General features: G+C 47.8%; 2 protein-coding genes across 14 annotated transcripts in view; one reads left to right on the top strand and one right to left on the bottom strand.

Moving 5' to 3' along the window:
* Window positions 1–10,528, bottom strand: part of LOC147022983 (neuroligin-3-like) — a 103,652-nt gene extending 93,124 nt beyond the window's left edge. For 2 of the 5 annotated variants that reach the window (XM_085887976.1, XM_085887977.1), the window contains exons 1-2: window positions 10,434–10,528; window positions 3,543–4,932 (exon numbers count right to left, since the gene is read on the bottom strand). In XM_085887976.1, coding sequence (XP_085744102.1) covers window positions 3,543–3,972 — 430 coding nt within the window. In that variant the 5' untranslated portion in view covers window positions 3,973–4,932; window positions 10,434–10,528. Of the gene's footprint in view, window positions 1–3,542; window positions 4,933–10,433 lie in introns of those variants that run through there. The other 3 variants (XM_085887974.1, XM_085887975.1, XM_085887979.1) reach the window with 2 other exon arrangements.
* A 10-nt stretch (window positions 10,529–10,538) lies between these two features.
* The window catches only part of LOC147022980 (uncharacterized), a 268,630-nt gene continuing 258,994 nt past the window's right edge, over window positions 10,539–20,174 (top strand). For 2 of the 9 annotated variants that reach the window (XR_015059980.1, XR_015059981.1), the window contains exon 1: window positions 10,696–10,834. Coding sequence is in view for 1 of the 9 variants with exons in the window: in XM_085887986.1 (XP_085744112.1) it covers window positions 11,561–11,624 (64 nt within the window). In the remaining 8 variants the exon portion in view is untranslated. Of the gene's footprint in view, window positions 10,835–11,358; window positions 11,625–20,174 lie in introns of those variants that run through there. The other 7 variants (XR_015059979.1, XR_015059978.1, XR_015059985.1 and 4 more) reach the window with 7 other exon arrangements.

Below are 20,174 nucleotides of genomic sequence, written 5' to 3'. Positions count from 1 at the left end.
GTTTGGTACCACTGAGTAAGGTGGGTATAGGAGTGAGTGCTTGGGGACATAAGATTTTAAAGCAAACACAGAATTGGGGCATTCGGCCTTCTCACGAGTGGAGTCGGTTGTGGTGCCATTCAAAGTGAGGGAAGGGATGGATGGAGAGCAATCTCAAGAGACAGACTTGTGAAGATGCCACCAGATTTTATTGGAGGGAGACAAGTTTGTAAGTTCATGGTTAAGGCTAGCTGTTGTTTTCTGGCTCTCCGGAGAGTGGACACATACTTGTTACGGCTTAGTGGAATAATCTGAGATTGCCTTTGGTCGGTTTTGCCTTCCAGGAAGAAAAGGAAAGTTGTTTCAAGGCAACTGCCTCACGGAAAGATTCAGTGTACCATGTGTGGGAGGAAAGGTATGATAGCTGAAGATGAGATGGGATAGATCTGTGCAGAAGAGATAGCAGGTCTGTGGAAGAATTCCCAGGTTGAGTTAATATCAAGAGCAGCAGATATAGGAGACCAGCCCTGAAAAGATGTGGCTGCTTACAGTCCCAGCCAATATGCCTGAATAAACTGCCAGACTTGCCAGCGTTGAGACAGTTCTCTGAGAAGAGCCAGAGAGGTTGATTCTCCCAAGCATATGAACAGTTTTTTGACTTTCTACTTTTGACTTCCTTTTGATTTGAACAATAGACGTGTATGGAGAATTTTTATACAGCGATCTGTTCTCTCAATCTTTTCTTGGTCAGTTCATCCCATTATATTTGCATTTATCTTGCCTCCCCTCCAGGCACGTAGTGACGCCGTTGCAACAAAGCAGCTAGCCTTCTCAGTGGGAAGCAACTATCATTGACAGCAACCATCACAAAGCTTACAAAAAATGTGCATCTCTTATCAAGTCTGCCTTAACCTGAGCATCGCATCCATTTTAAAACCGCTCTAACTCGTGTTCCAAAAGCAAGCACGTACACCCGCAAGTAACAGGGTTGGGCTAGGCAGGATGCAATAGGGTAAAATAAGATTGTGCGTAAGTGTGGCGAAGGATATGAGATGGCCATGCATCCATAGCCTGCTTCTGAAGCCCTGGAGTGCTTCTTCTTGCATAAAAGTCTTCCTGACTGTCCCAATTCTTCTTTTCAAAACACCTGCGCTCTGCATTTCTGTGTGGTGTATGTCTGTCTCACCAAATATGGTGCTCATTCATTTTGTGTGCAGACTTTCTACTTTTGACTTCCTTTTTTGCATCATTTCTGGGAGCGCAGCTGTGCTGCTGATGTGCCCCTGCAGGTGAGGGTAGCAATTTGGAATTTGGCCATGGTGCTGGCAATTACTGCCCTACTCTTCACGAAAGACATCGTATGATCTTTAACATACATAAGCTAATGTCAACAGACGGGACACCCAGTTTAACGTCCAGTTCAACGTCCATCAGAGGGACGACAAACATATTGAAGTCACCCTGCCTGTGAAACACCGGGATGATAGTTTATAAGTGGGTAGGGATTCAAACCCAGGCTCGACACCTGAGAGGCGAGTGCGAGTACCTCTTGGCCATCCTGCCAGCCTGATATTGGGCTGAAATTACCTGGATGGTCCCAACGTACCTCCCGGCTTCTGTTAAATATGGGAATCTATGAATGTTGTGAACTTTAAAATATATGGAGTAAATATGAGTGCAGACGGTGCAGTGGATTCAATTAACCAGTATTCCAGTAACCAGTGGAAAGTATTCTCTCAGATTGTAGACTGAAAAACTTTTCCATGAATCCCATAGATCTTTGAAGTGTTCTGGAGCTTTTCATCCTAAGTGAGTAATCACAACAATTTCATCAAATCGGTGAAAACATCCAACAATTTCACTACAAAACCGAATATACGAGAGTTTGGAACTACCCCAAGGATTGTCTCGAGTATAAATGTAAAAAAGACATCATTTTTCATCAATTGTACTCTGAAAGTTTGAATTCCTTGAAGAAATCGATGAAATCGATCCAACCTTTTTGGAGGCATGACCATCATGTAAGGAGAAAAGACCTCGATATGCAATGATAATGGATGAAATATTGATAATGCCTATCAGGACTATCTCCATCCGAGATTAATATTTTAAATGTTGTTCCTGTTTCAAATGATGTAAGCAATCCTTTTCCAACAAGTACCTCCCTTTCACAGAACAACCACCATTTATTTATTTATATATATATATATATATATTTATAATATTTTTTTTTACTCTGATGGTAGGCCAAGCACATACTGATCACCTTCCTCTATAGGTAAAGATTCTTCTGGCAGTGGAATTTTGTATTTTTCAATAAAAAAAAATGGGAATTCATTAATAATCCAGAAAGGGCAGGAAGTCATCATAAATGCTGACGGTGATCCGTCAAAGGTTCACCTTCTGCAGTACACACGTGAAGGTGAATACACAGCAAATGAGAGATGAATAAATCCACAGCATTGCTACAACATCCCACGAGTCCAGGTAATCAGGCAAACACGGTGCTTATCACTTAACAGGTAACACATCGCAATGTATTCAAGGCATGAATGGAGAGAGACAGAGAGACAGAGACAGAGACAGAGACAGAGACAGAGACAGAGACAGAGACAGAGACAGAGACAGAGACAGAGAGAGAGAGAGAGAGAGAGAGAGAGAGAGAGAGAGAGAGAGAGAGAGAGAGAGAGAGAGAGAGTGAGAGAGAGAGAGAGAGACAGAGAGAGAGAGAGAGACAGAGAGAGACCCAGAGAGAGACCGAGAGAAAGAGACCGAGAGAGAGAGTGAGTGAGAGACCGAGAGAGAGAGAGACAGAGACAGAGAGAGAGAGACAGAGAGAGAGAGACAGAGAGAGAGAGACAGAGTGACACAGAGAGAGAGACAGAGAGAGAGAGAGAGAGACAGAGAGAGAGAGAGAGAGACAGAGAGAGAGACAGAGAGAGAGAGAGAGAGACAGAGAGAGAGACAGAGAGAGAGAGACAGAGAGAGAGAGAGAGAGAGACAGAGAGAGAGAGACAGAGAGAGAGAGAGAGAGAGAGAGAGGCAGAGAGAGAGAGAGAGAGAGAGAGAGAGAGAGAGAGAGAGAGAGAGAGAGAGAGAGAGAGAGAGAGAGAGAGAGAGAGAGAGAGAGAGAGAGAGAGAGAGAGAGAGAGAGAGAGAGAGAGAGAGAGAGAGAGAGAGAGAGAGAGAGAGAGAGAGAGAGAGAGAGAGAGAGAGAGAGAGAGAGAGAGAGAGAGAGAGAGAGAGAGAGAGAGAGAGAGAGAGAGAGAGAGAGAGAGAGAGAGAGAGAGAGAGAGAGAGAGAGAGAGAGAGAGAGAGAGAGAGAGAGAGAGAGAGAGAGAGAGAGAGAGAGAGAGAGAGAGAGAGAGAGAGAGAGAGAGAGAGAGAGAGAGAGAGAGAGAGAGAGAGAGAGAGAGAGAGAGAGAGAGAGAGAGAGAGAGAGAGAGAGAGAGAGAGAGAGAGAGAGAGAGAGAGAGAGAGAGAGAGAGAGAGAGAGAGAGAGAGAGAGAGAGAGAGAGAGACAGAGAGAGACACCCGCCACGCACAAACACAAAGTGTCTCACCATCATCCACGGGCACGTAGAGGTTCAGGTAGAGACAGTCCTCACTCTGCCGGGGTAGGGGTCCCGCTACATTCGGCGCTGCTCCCGCTCCACCGCGGAGCCAAGCGGGCAGGCTGGGTCGTGCCCACGGAGCTCCGGCTGCCTGCGGGCACACTGGCGCAGGGCTTCGGGCGTCCCTCAGGCCGTCCCACGGCGTGGCCACTTCGGGGGGCCGGAATCGAAGCTCTCCGATCGGGGGTGCCGCATACGGTACGGCAAGGTAACGGTCCACGAGGGCCGAGCCCGGACCGGGCACTGCCACGCGCTCCCCTCGGAGTTTACCTAAAGAGCTGGTGAGCAACGATTGGTGCTGCTGCTGCTGCTGCTGCTGCGAATCAATGTGGGACAAGCACAACCACAGCCACAACCACACCACCGCTACCAGAGACATGACGTTTCCTATGAGGTTTCCTTCGATAACTAAATATGGCTTCTCCCGTAATTATGAAAGATTAAAAAAAAAAAAATTCCACGCTCTTCAAAATCTCCGTTTCCCGCTCGATTTTACGGTTTCCTCAAGTTTTGTTCGTCCCTCATCGCGGCTAAAGCGTTGTGTCGTCGCATTGTGCACGGTGATGCTCGACGTCGTGCACCAATCTATATATACAGTATATATACATATATATATACCGGACAAATACCCACGCATTTACTCCAACGATTTATACGCGAAATAAACTGTCCCTTGTCCTTTAATAAATCAAATATGTCCCTTCAGATACCGACGGTGGACACGAGGCGAAGGACACGCCGAGCAGCGGCTCGGAACTTACACACATTTTATCTTTGGCACTTTCGCCTCTTCTCGGATTCATTTGAATTCCTGATTCCTGTTCTAGTGAAAGACGTCATGTACATATATACATATACATACATATATATTTATTTATTTATTTATATATGAATATGTTTATCTATATCTCTATATACTGTATTTATATTTATATTTATATATACATATATATATTCACTCCAGTTGGTATATATTATATATTATATATTATATATTATTCGCTACAAACTATATCTCGTGACACTGATTGACGGTTGTTAACTTTTGCTCGAAAATAAAAGTCTGATCGATTATTATTCGGTTATCGTTAACACCGTGTGGTTTCATTCGAGATGTGAATTATTATTATTATTGATTATTATTGTTATGTATATTACAACGTATCACGATTATGGCTCTACTTGTCTTTTCTTTTTCCTTTTCTCCTCTTGATTGCGATAATTCCTGAATTCGCGCCTTTTTTTTCCTCCGCTTCAGTCTCCTCGACAGCACGAACTGATTCTGTGACGGACCCCTGGGCGGACCCCTCAGATGGACGGGGATTCCGTGAGCTCCAAGCTTGGGTGGAGGAAGGAGAGGAAGAGGGAACAAGGAGAGTTTCGTTTGGTACAAAATTACACTGAGGTGGGTGATGAAGGGAGAAACACTGAGGTGGGTGATGAAGGGAGAAACACTGAGGTGGGTGATGAAGGGAGAAACACTGAGGTACGGGTGATGAAGGGAGAAACACTGAGGTGGGTGATGAAGGGAGAAACACTGAGGTTTGGGTGATGAAGGGAGAAACACTGAGGTGGGTGATGAAGGGAGAAACACTGAGGTACGGGTGATGAAGGGAGAAACACTGAGGTGTGGGTGATGAAGGGAGAAACACTGACGTACGGGTGATGAAGGGAGAAACACTGAGGTACGGGTGATGAAGGGAGAAACACTGAGGTGTGGGTGATGAAGGGAGAAACACTGACGTACGGGTGATGAAGGGAGAAACACTGAGGTGGGTGATGAAGGGAGAAACACTGAGGTGGGTGATGAAGGGAGAAACACTGAGGTGTGGGTGATGAAGGGAGAAACACTGAGGTGTGGGTGATGAAGGGAGAAACACTGAGGTGTGGGTGATGAAGGGAGAAACACTGAGGTGGGTGATGAAGGGAGAAACACTGAGGTGGGTGATGAAGGGAGAAACACTGAGGTGTGGGTGATGAAGGGAGAAACACTGAGGTGTGGGTGATGAAGGGAGAAACACTGAGGTGTGGGTGATGAAGGGAGAAACACTGAGTTACGGCTGATGAAGGGAGAAACACTGAGGTGTGGGTGATGAAGGGAGAAACACTGAGGTGTGGGTGATGAAGGGAGAAACACTGAGTTACGGCTGATGAAGGGAGAAACACTGAGGTGTGGGTGATGAAGGGAGAAACACTGACGTACGGGTGATGAAGGGAGAAACACTGAGGTGTGGGTGATGAAGGGAGAAACACTGAGGTGTGGGTGATGAAGGGAGAAACACTGAGGTGCGGGTGATGAAGGGAGAAACACTGAGGTGTGGGTGATGAAGGGAGAAACACTGAGGTGTGGGTGATGAAGGGAGAAACACTGAGGTGCGGGTGATGAAGGGAGAAACACTGAGGTGTGGGTGATGAAGGGAGAAACACTGACGTACGGGTGATGAAGGGAGAAACACTGAGGTGGGTGATGAAGGGAGAAACACTGAGGTGGGTGATGAAGGGAGAAACACTGAGGTGGGTGATGAAGGGAGAAACACTGAGGTGTGGGTGATGAAGGGAGAAACACTGAGGTGGGTGATGAAGGGAGAAACACTGAGGTGGGTGATGAAGGGAGAAACACTGAGGTGTGGGTGATGAAGGGAGAAACACTGACGTACGGGTGATGAAGGGAGAAACACTGACGTACGGGTGATGAAGGGAGAAACACTGAGGTACGGGTGATGAAGGGAGAAACACTGAGGTACGGGTGATGAAGGGAGAAACACTGAGGTGTGGGTGATGAAGGGAGAAACACTGAGGTGTGGGTGATGAAGGGAGAAACACTGAGGTACGGGTGATGAAGGGAGAAACACTGAGGTACGGGTGATGAAGGGAGAAACATTGAGGTACGGGTGATGAAGGGAGAAACACTGAGGTGGGTGATGAAGGGAGAAACACTGAGGTACGGGTGATGAAGGGAGAAACACTGAGGTGTGGGTGATGAAGGGAGAAACACTGAGGTGTGGGTGATGAAGGGAGAAACACTGAGGTGTGGGTGATGAAGGGAGAAACACTGAGGTGTGGGTGATGAAGGGAGAAACACTGAGGTACGGGTGATGAAGGGAGAAACACTGAGGTGTGGGTGATGAAGGGAGAAACACTGACGTACGGGTGATGAAGGGAGAAACACTGAGGTGTGGGTGATGAAGGGAGAAACACTGAGGTGTGGGTGATGAAGGGAGAAACACTGAGGTGTGGGTGATGAAGGGAGAAACACTGAGGTGGGTGATGAAGGGAGAAACACTGAGGTACGGGTGATGAAGGGAGAAACACTGAGGTGTGGGTGATGAAGGGAGAAACACTGAGGTACGGGTGATGAAGGGAGAAACACTGAGGTACGGGTGATGAAGGGAGAAACACTGAGGTGTGGGTGATGAAGGGAGAAACACTGACGTACGGGTGATGAAGGGAGAAACACTGAGGTGGGTGATGAAGGGAGAAACACTGAGGTGGGTGATGAAGGGAGAAACACTGAGGTGGGTGATGAAGGGAGAAACACTGAGGTGTGGGTGATGAAGGGAGAAACACTGAGGTGTGGGTGATGAAGGGAGAAACACTGAGGTGTGGGTGATGAAGGGAGAAACACTGAGGTGGGTGATGAAGGGAGAAACACTGAGGTGGGTGATGAAGGGAGAAACACTGAGGTGTGGGTGATGAAGGGAGAAACACTGAGGTGTGGGTGATGAAGGGAGAAACACTGAGGTGTGGGTGATGAAGGGAGAAACACTGAGTTACGGCTGATGAAGGGAGAAACACTGAGGTGTGGGTGATGAAGGGAGAAACACTGAGGTGTGGGTGATGAAGGGAGAAACACTGAGTTACGGCTGATGAAGGGAGAAACACTGAGGTGTGGGTGATGAAGGGAGAAACACTGACGTACGGGTGATGAAGGGAGAAACACTGAGGTGTGGGTGATGAAGGGAGAAACACTGAGGTGTGGGTGATGAAGGGAGAAACACTGAGGTGCGGGTGATGAAGGGAGAAACACTGAGGTGTGGGTGATGAAGGGAGAAACACTGAGGTGTGGGTGATGAAGGGAGAAACACTGAGGTGCGGGTGATGAAGGGAGAAACACTGAGGTGTGGGTGATGAAGGGAGAAACACTGACGTACGGGTGATGAAGGGAGAAACACTGAGGTGGGTGATGAAGGGAGAAACACTGAGGTGGGTGATGAAGGGAGAAACACTGAGGTGGGTGATGAAGGGAGAAACACTGAGGTGTGGGTGATGAAGGGAGAAACACTGAGGTGGGTGATGAAGGGAGAAACACTGAGGTGGGTGATGAAGGGAGAAACACTGAGGTGTGGGTGATGAAGGGAGAAACACTGACGTACGGGTGATGAAGGGAGAAACACTGACGTACGGGTGATGAAGGGAGAAACACTGAGGTACGGGTGATGAAGGGAGAAACACTGAGGTACGGGTGATGAAGGGAGAAACACTGAGGTGTGGGTGATGAAGGGAGAAACACTGAGGTGTGGGTGATGAAGGGAGAAACACTGAGGTACGGGTGATGAAGGGAGAAACACTGAGGTACGGGTGATGAAGGGAGAAACATTGAGGTACGGGTGATGAAGGGAGAAACACTGAGGTGGGTGATGAAGGGAGAAACACTGAGGTACGGGTGATGAAGGGAGAAACACTGAGGTGTGGGTGATGAAGGGAGAAACACTGAGGTGTGGGTGATGAAGGGAGAAACACTGAGGTGTGGGTGATGAAGGGAGAAACACTGAGGTGTGGGTGATGAAGGGAGAAACACTGAGGTACGGGTGATGAAGGGAGAAACACTGAGGTGTGGGTGATGAAGGGAGAAACACTGACGTACGGGTGATGAAGGGAGAAACACTGAGGTGTGGGTGATGAAGGGAGAAACACTGAGGTGTGGGTGATGAAGGGAGAAACACTGAGGTGTGGGTGATGAAGGGAGAAACATTGAGGTATGGGTGATGAAGGGAGAAACACTGAGGTGTGGGTGATGAAGTGAGAAACACTGAGGTGTGGGTGATGAAGTGAGAAACACCGAGGTGTGGGTGATGAAGTGAGAAACATTGAGGTGTGGGTGATGAAGGGAGAAACATTGAGGTGTGGGTGATGAAGTGAGAAACATTGAGGTGTGGGTGATGAAGGGAGAAACATTGAGGTGTGGGTGATGAAGGGAGAAACACCGAGGTGTGGGTGATGAAGTGAGAAACACTGAGGTGTGGGTGATGAAGGGAGAAACACCGAGGTGTGGGTGATGAAGGGAGAAACACCGAGGTGTGGGTGATGAAGGGAGAAACACTGAGGTGTGGGTGATGAAGGGAGAAACACCGAGGTGTGGGTGATGAAGCAGGTGGGGGGAGGGGAGGAGATATTCTGCTAAGTCGGTGATGAGGTAAGGTTGGGGTGGGAGATACACGGTGATGAGTGATTTGGGGAAGATACACTGAGGTGATGATGAGGTGGGGCAGAGGTTGGAGGGAGATACACTGATATGGGGTGGGAGGAGATACTCTGCTAGGTCAGTGATGCGCTGAGGGATGATGATGATGATGCAACCCAGGAATTTGAATGAGGCTGTGGGGGTAGGTGAGGTGGGGTGGGAGGAGATACTCTGAGGTGGGTGATGAGGTAAGGTTGGGGTAGGAGATACACGGCGATGAGTGATTTGGGGAAGCTACACTGAGGTGAGTGATTAGTTGTGGAGGGTGGAGGAAGATACTCTGAGGTGGGTGATGAGGGGGGAAATACACTGAGGTGATGATGAGGTGGGGCAGAGGTTGGAGGAAGATACACTGAGGTGGGTGATGAGGTGGGGTTGGAGTGGGATATGCATTAAAATGAGTGATGAGATGGGGGAGATACTCTGTGGTGGGTGATTAGGTGGGGGAGATACTCTGAGGCGGATGTTGTGGGGGGAGATGCTCTGTGGTGGGTGATGAGGTGTTTGGGGTGGGTAGGTACTCTGAGGTGGGTGATGAGGTGGGGAGATACACTGTGGTGGGTGATGAGGTGTTGGGGTGGGTAGGTACTCTGAGGTGGGTGATGTGGTGTGTGATGAGGTGTTTGGAGTGGGTAGGTACTCTGAGGTGGGTGATGAGTTGTGTGATGAGGTGTTTTGGGTGGGTAGGTACTCTGAGGTGGGTGATGAGGTGTTTGGGGTGGGTAGGTACTCTGAGGTGGGTGATGAGGTGTTTGGGGTGGGTAGGTTCTCTGAGGTGGGTGATGAGGTGTGTGATGAGGTGTTTGGGGTGGGTAGGTACTCTGTGGTGGGTGATGAGGTGTTGGGGTGGGTAGGTACTCTGAGGTGGGTGATGAGGTGTATGATGAGGTGTTTGGGGTGGGTAGGTACTCTGAGGTGGGTGATGAGGTGTGTGATGAGGTGTTTGGGGTGGGTAGGTACTCTGAGGTGTGTGATGAGGAGTTTGGGGTGGGTAGGTACTCTGAGGTGGGTGATGAGGTGTGTGATGAGGTGTTTGGGGTGGGTAGGTACTCTGAGGTGGGTGATTAGGTGTTTGGGGTGGGTAGGTACTCTGAGGTGGGTGATGAGGTGTGTGCTGAGGTGTTTGGTGTGGGTAGGTACTCCGAGGTGAGTGATGAGGTGTGTGATGAGGTGTTTGCGGTGGATAGGGACTCCGAGGTGTGTGATACCAAGGACACGCTGGGGACATATATAGCGCGCGAGCGAACACATTAAACAAAACAGCTCGGACAGAAACACGTTAAAAGAAACACATTGAGGTAAAGGCATAAAAATAACCTCAGACAGACATGGACAAAAGGACACACGAGAAGGCGCACAGACACACACAGACACGGTACCTTCAACAGCTTTGGCTTCTCTCCCTTCCTTCCCCTCTCTTGCTCTCCCTTCCCTAATCCCTCTCGCACGACCCTCCCCTGTCAACCTCCCGCCCCCCACCGCCTCCTCCGTTTTCTCCTTTCCCTCTCTCTCCTTTAATAGCACTCACTGCCTTCCACTCTCAACCCATTTACACCAACCTGCCTCTTCCCTCAGTGGCCTTTCTTTCCTCTTTTCATTCCCTCTTCGCATTGGTCTTCCATGTGGAGGCTTCCTTAACGGCTCCTCTACCTCTTTGTCTCCCCCTCCCTCTCTACTCCCCCTCCAAGGTGTGTCCCTCCTGTCAAGATGGACTTGACAGAACGGGACTTAGTGGCAGCAGAGAGTCGGGCGAGAAGATTCGTGGGATGCTGATTAAATGGTGAGATGAAACTGGGTGATTCAAGATTACGAAAGTCCAACTTTCAATGTCGCTAACCCTCTCTCCCTTATCCCAAGTACACACGAATATGGGAACACTGGGTTTACACAGAGCACAACAGGGCATTTGTGTTTCATCGGTGAGGGTGTTTCAACACAAAGTTTGTCGCCCATCGAATGGACGTTAAGCCGGGTGTCCACATGTGTCGCATTTGTTGTTGGATATTAAAGATCCCACGGTGTCTTTCACGAAGAGTAGGTGAGTTATTGCCGGCACCCTGAACAGATTTACAAATGCCGAATCACCTTCAGTCGAATGTAAGGCCTGGCCAGCTGTTTCGTGAAAGACTTGGGCCCAAAATGTTCCCACACTAGTCTTATTTTCTTTTCTTTGTTTGTTTGTATACTTTGTCGAGGCTCATATGAGAGCTAACACACAACGCACAACTAGGAGGAGGGGGTGGGGGCAGGAGACAGGAGGGGTGGGAGAGGGAAGGACAAAACAGTGGGGAACAGAGACATGAGGAGATCTGTGGAAGGGAGAGGGATGGGGCGGGGAACATGGGGAATACAAGATGGACATTACAGGGACTTTCAGGAAGGAAAGTAGGAAATTTGAAGGAGGTGGGTTTGGGGTGGATTAAGGGGGGTAGAAAAGATCGAGGTTTTAGATGGGAGAAGATAAGAGGTGGTGGTGAACAGCTGTTTTGAAGACCTGGAGGGAAGAATGGGATCGAAGAGAGTGGGAGTTTGTTCCAAAGGCGGGAAAAAAGAGGAATGGAAGAGTGAAGGTGAGCAGTGATTCGTGATTTAGTAGTTTTACCATAAGGGGGTTGCTGGCAGACGTTGAGCACCCTGCAGAAATATGGGGGGGGGGGGGCGAGACCGGAGAGGAGATGGTAGAAGACAGGATGGTATGCAGCTCACATGAAATGGTATTTGCTTATTGGTTTCGTATGCAGCTCACATATCTGTGGGTAGTATCATTTGCTGGGGATACAGCTGTGCCGCTAATGCAGTGCCCCTTGAAGGTTAAAGCAGGAATTTGGAGTTTGGTTAGGGTGCCGGTGATAGCTGTCTGACATTTCGCAAAGGACACTGTGGGATCTTTAACGTCCACCAAGTAATGTTGGTGACCCACCCTTTAAGAAGGTGGGAATAATTGAAGCCATTAAAGAAGTAGTGGGAAATTTCATAACTTCCTTGCAATTCATGTGAAAGTACACAAATGTCTCCTTACGTCCTTGTCCTACATGTAGGTAATATATTTACAAGCTCCTCCACAAGTCTTAGATTACTGGAGATGAAAAATAAAAAAAATCACAGGTCGAGCTATAAGTGATATATGTTTCCCATTTCACTGTGAATGCCATGGTAATGTGAAGTGTATATTTACATGAAGGTGTCTTGGGTTTCATTTAAAATTCTCATTCTGCCGTCACCACCAATAAGCAGCTACCATTTCATGTTAAAGTTGAAGGATTAAGGTGTCATCACTTCAAGTGGCTTTTTGGCTTTCCAATTCAGCAGACAGACAGCAGCACTGCTGTCATGGTTCCTTGTACCATCAGGAGCTGTATATTTATTAATATCTGTTATTATAGCAGCTGAGACAGGAATTGAATTACAAAAACCCCAGGGATGGCAGTTATGTTAATTCCCTCGACCCAATTGGCGTGGATGGGTGGTTAACACCGACCAGGCCGGATCGCCGAGCGGTTTTCCTTAGAGGCGAACACGTTATCCTCGGAGATTATGGCGTGCGTGGGAGAAGAAAAGGGCGGCATGGATGGAGCAGATGGACGCACAGCACAAGGGGTTTATACTCAAACCTACAACAGATACACAGCCACAAGCAACTTAAAATAAACCTTAACCAAAAAACTTTTTAACGTTTAAACAGCCCCCTTCTAAAGACTGCGTTTCCCGGTGAATGCCACGATACCCAATGTTTCCTGCGGAGCCATCCCAATTTACCTGTTCCAAATTTCCACGAGCCCCGTTCCTCTGGTACAGGTTAGTGACATGGATCAAGTGAACCTTCTTTCACACACTCACACATAAACCCAATATCAATCGTTCCTTCCAACCCTGCAAGACCATGGCTTAAATGTTATTACACACATGTGCGATCCTTAACGTGCCAGCCGGGAGGTACCGTACAATAAAGATGGTGGGGGCACTTCCGTTTGTGGTGCCCGCAGTCTAAAAACAAGTCGCCCGACATACGACTTCTTCACCCCCCACCCTTCAACTATTTGGTCCCTGACAGTCAAACAGCTCTTTTGCTGTATGCCCTGCCAGGGAGGGTCTCCACACCATCTCGGCTCTCTCGGCCTTATACGGGTCGCCAGGGTCTCCTTACCGCTGGTTGCCCAATCAAACCTCCCCTCTGATGGGTCCCCATTTCCAGACACCACCGGCTGCCAGGGACAAATCACCTCAGGGGGGAGCCGCAGTCACCGCTCCTCCAGAGCTTGATCCATTTCTGTGTACTCACACATCTTCCCCACCCACGCAATCCAACATCTCTTTTCCTCCCCTGTTGCCATTCAATTCTCAAACATGGTGATTGTGATCAATGCAAAAATGGTGATCGTGTTCCTACACTGCCATGGCCTACTTACATGTTATAATTCGCATTCGTTCTCCAAACAGAACTCAATTATTTTCACATAACAGACATCAACACCACAAGACAATTCTGGTTTCCAAACCAATCCATTTACTGACCATTGAGTCACTCTTGCCCGCTCCCATAGCAATTACCCACATCCCAATTAATAGCAAAACTAAACCCTTGGGACAGTAAGCAACGAGGCACCTTACCCTAAGTGCAAGTCATCACAAGTTGGTCAGGTCTAAGAGTGTCATCCACCCCTTCTAATTTTCTTTGCACCCTTCCAATCCATCCCTGTGGATTCGTTACTTTCAATCTCCCTGGATTCTATACTCCCATTTTTTTTTCTTCTAAATTTGCCTATTATTCCAAAATCTTTTTGACCAATGTGGCTAATGTTTGGGTGCAATTGAAGCCTTCAAGCACACCCTCAAGAAGGAGATGTCGAAGAACCAGATCAGCAGCAGGATCGATGCCTGCATCCCCCTCCAGTATCTGGGAGACCTAGATTTCTCTCATCCACTCCCAGAAGCCTGCATCCTCCTCCAGGATCTGGCAGACCCAAATTTCTCTCATTCGTTCCCAGAATCTGACCCTGGGCTATTACACTCGTCTGTTCGGTGCCTGCGATGAGAGTTGCAGTGAGTTGAAATGTGTTTTTGCCTCGTGCAACTCTTTATGTTTCTCTTTCATCTTCCCATACTGCTGTTTACTTGCCCGCACTTTATTCTCAGCTCCAGTGAGCCCTTGCTGTGCTTGTTTGGCTTGCTGCTGGTGCAGCCCATCCATTTCAGCTTGCAGGACTATGGCTTTAGCCTGCACATGCTCCCTTCAGCTGCAATCGTTACCCAACTCAGCTTCGAGCTCACACACTCTCTCCCGAAGACTTTCCATCACTTTCTGGGTTTCGCTCTTGAAAGACTGCAGTTCAGTACGCAATTCCCTGTTCTCCTGGCAAGTGTTCACCTCCGACAGAGACTCCTTATAAAGGTCATCTTCCTTATCTATCTCCTTCTTGCCTCCAATCAAACAATCATCATCATCCAATGGTTCATTCCCCATGACACATTCCTCAACTTTAAACTCCCTCTCAAGTGGCACAAGTTCTGGAGTATACTTCTCAACCACTGGATCAAAACAAGACTGGCCAAGTCCCTCATAAAGTTCAGCACGGTTCTCATTGCCAACAAGTCCAGTATTTGGCAATTCACCTTCGTCATGCAGTTCATCCACCTGTTTCTTCTCAATATCCCTTGCTGAAGAATCTATGGGACTGACATCTGGAAGGGATTCCTGGGGTACATCAGCTTCTCCAAGTTCATCCAATGAAAAATGCTGAACATCATCTTCATCACCAGAATCCTCAACATTCACACCAAGTGGGGGCATTTTCTCTTCAAAGCTTGCACTCGACTCACTTTGGTTCGTTTCAAGATGAGTCTCTTGCTCAACTACCAGATAGTTACAGCTCCTGCAACTCTCCTCCTCAACACATCCTTCTTAGGATTGCTCCAATCCTGGATCGACAAAACAAACTTCAGGACTTGCCTTCCTGTGAGTGCGAAGTTCAGAAAGAAGTGCTTCAGGAAAATCACTTTCCTCATCCAGCACCTTCGGAACTTCAATGTCATTTTCCTTCACAGTATCCAATGTGCCACTCCCTAGCGTACAATCATCAAAAAACATTTCTGTAGATCCACTCTCAACTACAGCTGTACCATCTCCGTTACAACAGCGAGATGCACCAAACTCGTCACAACCTTCCACCTTGGCATCACTTCCACAAGATTCATAAACAGTGAGTAATTGGCCTTCACAACTATCATCGAAATCTGAACTCTGAGATTGGTTCTGCGAATTCATTTCAAAAACATCACTCTCACACAGGTCTATTTGACAAGCATCCTGCTCTTCCTCATGGGATCCGTCTGCGCCTCTTAAATCGCCTTGCACTTTTTCAAACTTGGCAATGCCCTCTCCAGAGTTTACACCAGGAAGCTCACCTTTGAATGCTTCCAAACTAGTCGCTTTCTCAGTACTTGGCATGTCAATGTCACTGTCGCTCCCCTCCACCACATGTCCTGCAAGTGGTTCAAACATTGGCTCTGCCAAATCTGCTTGACCCTTTTCAACAACATCCTCAATGTCCGTGCAGCAAGTCCAGTTTAACTCCGTATGAGTCAGTCAGCCCTCGCATGGTCTCAACAGAACCATCAACGTCACCATTGAGGCTAACAGAAACTTTTGGTTCTATCTCCTCTCCCTTTATGGTATTGTCCCAAGTGCTCAGTCGCTCCTGTAACATTCCATCCATCCTTTCCCCCATTCACAAACAGCTAACACAAGCCTTTATCAGCGAACACCTGCTCTCGTTCTGTTACATGGGTTTCCAACTGTTGCACCAAACCACCACCCGGGCATTTACAAAATCCCAATTCCTCCTCCTGCTATTGCACCATGGCGTCCACACAGGCGCGATAGCCCTCCCGGCACCTCTCGGTGTTAAAATGTGAAGTCAAAGCCTAAAGTCAAGAAGCCTCGACACACAGACTTTAATACAGACAAGGGGAAAATGAAATAAAAGAAAATCCTCCCTTTATGCTGGCACTTAGCTTTGTCCAGAGATGGTCTCTATTGAACTTTGCGATCAAGCCGCTTCACCCTGCACAGGAAGATGCGCCCAAAATGGCGCCAAGCTGCTCTCTGGGCGGGAAACATACATGAGATAATTAATGAGGCAGTATTCAACGCCAAGGATAAGAAACCGCCATGCGGCTTCTTCTCATGAACGAACATGCCGAATGTTCCTCTCTTACACAAGGTCTGCTCACAATGATCACCCACCTTCCTCCTCGACCATACGATGAGACAATCTCTGAGGACTCATGATAAGGCCACAAGGCACACTCTTCTTCCCTCCTCAGAAATGTACAGACTTCACGGTTCATCCAAACAGTCAATGACTCGTGTCTTGCTCCAGCATGTGGGTAAATTCACAGCATGACATGAGAATCGTGTTGCTGTATTTCGTCGTGCTGAGAGGAGAGCAAAAATGAGATCCTCTTAGTCGATCATGTCCTCCACTAACTCTGTCCTCTCTTCGATCATCCCATCCCCCCTCTCATGTCACACTCAACAATCATAAGCCTCGAGGGTGCGACTTACTGGTACGAAGTCGGGAAGGTGGGGCTTCTCTCGCCTGCTTGGACGTGCGATATTGTTATTGTTGTTATAGAACGTAATTTTATTGGTTTGTAAATGAAAAAACGTAGGAAATGGTCACAGGGGGCAATTATATACTGGAGGAAATTGGTCTTAATCCCTACCTAATTAACACAGCACCATCCCCCATGTGGTGACAAGTAACTCTTAAGCTCACAGTTTCCCTACTTAATTTACATTGAGATGTCTCCTACATATCCACGGACCAAGCAACTCCATATAATCCTAACTTTCCTATGAAATTCCTCCATCTATTCCCACGACCGTAACAATATATGCTAGCGGGGTGTGCTTACACAATGTATAATTATACAAACCGTGCTTCCTCATTGTCTCGGGTCACCCACCTGCATTTGATTTTTCATTTATTTATATTTTCATTTATCGATGCTTTCCGATGATTTTGTAATTTTTCTTGGTGTATCTGCTTCGATGTCCGTCGGCACACAAAATTACTGTGCTTCCCCATTGTCTCGGGTTGCTCATTTGCATTTTTGTTTCATTATTTTTCTTTCTTTTTTCAGTTACTTATATTTTCATTTATGGATGTTGTCCGACAATTCTGTGATTTTTCCCAGTGTACCGGCTTCGATGTTCTTCAGGTCAGGTCAGGTTTGGGAGCATGCATCGGAGCAGCGCGTCGCTGCGTCCACTTTCCGTTGGTACTCCAAGGGCCTCTGTCTGGCTTTCCCTCAGGCAGATGCCTGGCCCATCTCCATATCCTTGAGATGCTGATCAACCTGCTGCAACCACATGAGGCACCTGGTCGGCCCATTGGCCTCCTCCATCCATGAAGCTCCATCGCTGAGAGAATCTGGTGAGCAGGAACAGCGTCAGAAAAATGAGCCACATGTCCATACAGCGACAGCTGATGCTCACGGACGAGGCAGGTAACAAATCTCATTTGAGTTTCTCTCAGCAACCACTCGTTGGACACAAAGTCTGACCAGTGATAGCCAAGGATTCTCCGAAGAGACCTGATACATATATATGGAGTTCTGGAACCTGCACATGGTGGCCCTGTTTTTTGACAAATCTTATCAGAGCAACGCTGAAAGCTTAGTGGGGGTTAACTAACTAGGCAACCCAGGAAGTGCCAATGGCTAAGGGCAGAAGAGCACCTGGGTATGGTTATGGAACCCTTGATGGAGGAAATGCCATCAAAAGGTGGATGAGCTCGTATTAGCCAACGGCAACCACAAAACTACACCCGTGGGGAAGAGGGTGGGAACGCTGTGTCGCATGAGACGTGGAAGGCATGTCCCTCGTCCGGTGGATGACACTGCAGTCAGATTCTTCCCAAACCACTTCTGTACAATGAAAAGTTCAAATAGTATGAAGAGAGTATTTTGACAGTGCCGCTTGTGGATACTTGCTCATGTTCGAGGTTTTAGGACAAATATTGGAGTGCTTGCCCATAGAGCCAAATGAAGTAAAACTGGCATTATTGTTGCTACTGAATTATTGTTAAGTTCTACAGTAACTGACCCTAATGTGTCGCTCAGTGGATACCAGGAGCCACCTTGAAGACGAGATTGCAGTGATGGATGGGGTGGCATTGCTATTTGGTTTCACAATATGCTCCAGGTTCAACATTATCAGAAGTTGGAACCTCCAGACATGGAAGTCATCTGGTGCACTGTGAAAACACATGCTGGAACCTACTGATTGGCACTGTGTATCACCCTGGTTCCCTGCCTGGAACCAACAGTCATTTTATTGACTACCTGTCTGACAATCTGGATTCTGTCATCGAAACCACTGGTTCAGATTGTGTGAAGATTCTCAGTGATTTCAATTTTCATCACCAGGAGTGGTAAGGTTGCAAGTCCCCAACTGATAGAGCTGCAATTGCATGCTCCAACTTTTGTCCAGGATTGTGCCCAATAACCCACGAGACTGCTTCAGCAGCACCAACAATCTGTACGGAGTATGGTCCAAATGGAATGGAATATTTTATTTATATTTATATGTGCACATGCATAAGAGGACAACACTTCCAGAGGACAAAAGCTCAGCTAACCACTGGAGCAGTCAAACCCCATGATTTTATGCACATTTGTGCTCATATATGCACCAGACGCACCTCCTGACTGTTCTGGTGAGCATCGCCGCAGATCAAGTTTCACATGGTAAAACCGCATAGTCCGCACAGAACAACCATCCGTCTGCCACCCAGACAATTGTTCCTGCTAATGCAAAGCATTCAACCAGAAGGCACGTGGTGTGACCAGTGGCAAAATCGAAACATGAGGAGTGTGACGAACACTCCACTGATCCCCATTGAACATAGTCCACACCAAACGATGATGCTCACCATCACCGTCAGGAGGTGCATCTGATGTATAAATGACGAATATGGTCATGATTGGTTCGATATTTATTAGTATAGTATACCATCCTGATGAGGGAAAATAAGCCTGAAATCCTGATTGGTGATTCCAATTGATATGATGATGATGATGATGATGATGATGATGATGATGATGATGACCACCATATAACCTTTGTCTTTTTGACAGAGTCACCAGGCCAAAACCTCTGTGTTGGAAGAAACGCTTTGGTGTGGATTATGTCCAATGGGGATCAGTGGAGTGCTTGTCACACTCCTCATGTTTCAATATATATATATATATATATATATATATATATATATAGTGTTACGGCTGTGGAAATTCTCAGAGCACCATATAGGTCCTCAGATCAGTTATGTCAATAAGTCTGTGTTCAGATGGATTTCCCCACGAATGTTTAACGGGAAATTATTCGTGTAACCGGGCTGTGATCTTTGAGGTAGCCATTATTCTTTGCTATCGTTATTTTGGACCAACCGCTTCACAACAACCACCTCTACCACCAACATCGCTCTCATCAACCGCTTCACAACAACCACCTCCACCACCAACATCACTCTCACAACCGCCTTCACACAACCACCTTCTCCACAACTGCCCTCACACAACCACCTTCTCCACGACGCCAACCACAACCACCTTCTCCACAACGCCAACCACCATCTCCTAAACCGCATCTCCCCCAATACCCAACAACGAAACAACATCGCTTCACCTTCAACTCCGTGGGCGCCACCATCTTTGCGCCGGTAATGGCGAAATCGCTGCAAACAGACGCGGGGTTTCCTCGTTGCTAGCGACGGTGATTTCTACTACGTCCGCTCTCCCTTCAGCATCGATGATTCCTACCACGTCTGCTCACCCCGAAGTTCGCCTCGGAATTCGGATCAGGAGAGCGAGAGGGGCGGAGCCAGTGGGGGTCAGAGGTGAAAGTGCGGAGATCAGATCTCATCTCGCCTCACGAACCCTATAAAAAGGCACGCAGAGTGCCAGTTCAGGCAGTCGAGTCGGTCGGGGTTTGGAGCGGTGTGAGGAGCGGAGCTCGAATCCAGTGGAGGGCAGTGGAAGTCCGGGTTCGCCGAGGAGACAGAGTTGGGAGCACAGCAGGCCAGCCGTGCCACGCAGAACTGCCAGTTCGTGTGGGA

The sequence above is a fragment of the Eptatretus burgeri genome, chromosome 7 (genome assembly GCF_056783735.1).
Source record: "Eptatretus burgeri isolate ZD-2024b chromosome 7, Ebu_testis_v1, whole genome shotgun sequence".
Taxonomy (NCBI): Eukaryota; Metazoa; Chordata; class Myxini; order Myxiniformes; family Myxinidae; genus Eptatretus; species Eptatretus burgeri.
The sequence above is the reverse complement of the archived record's forward strand: the minus strand, read 5'-3'. Positions and strand labels throughout refer to the sequence as shown.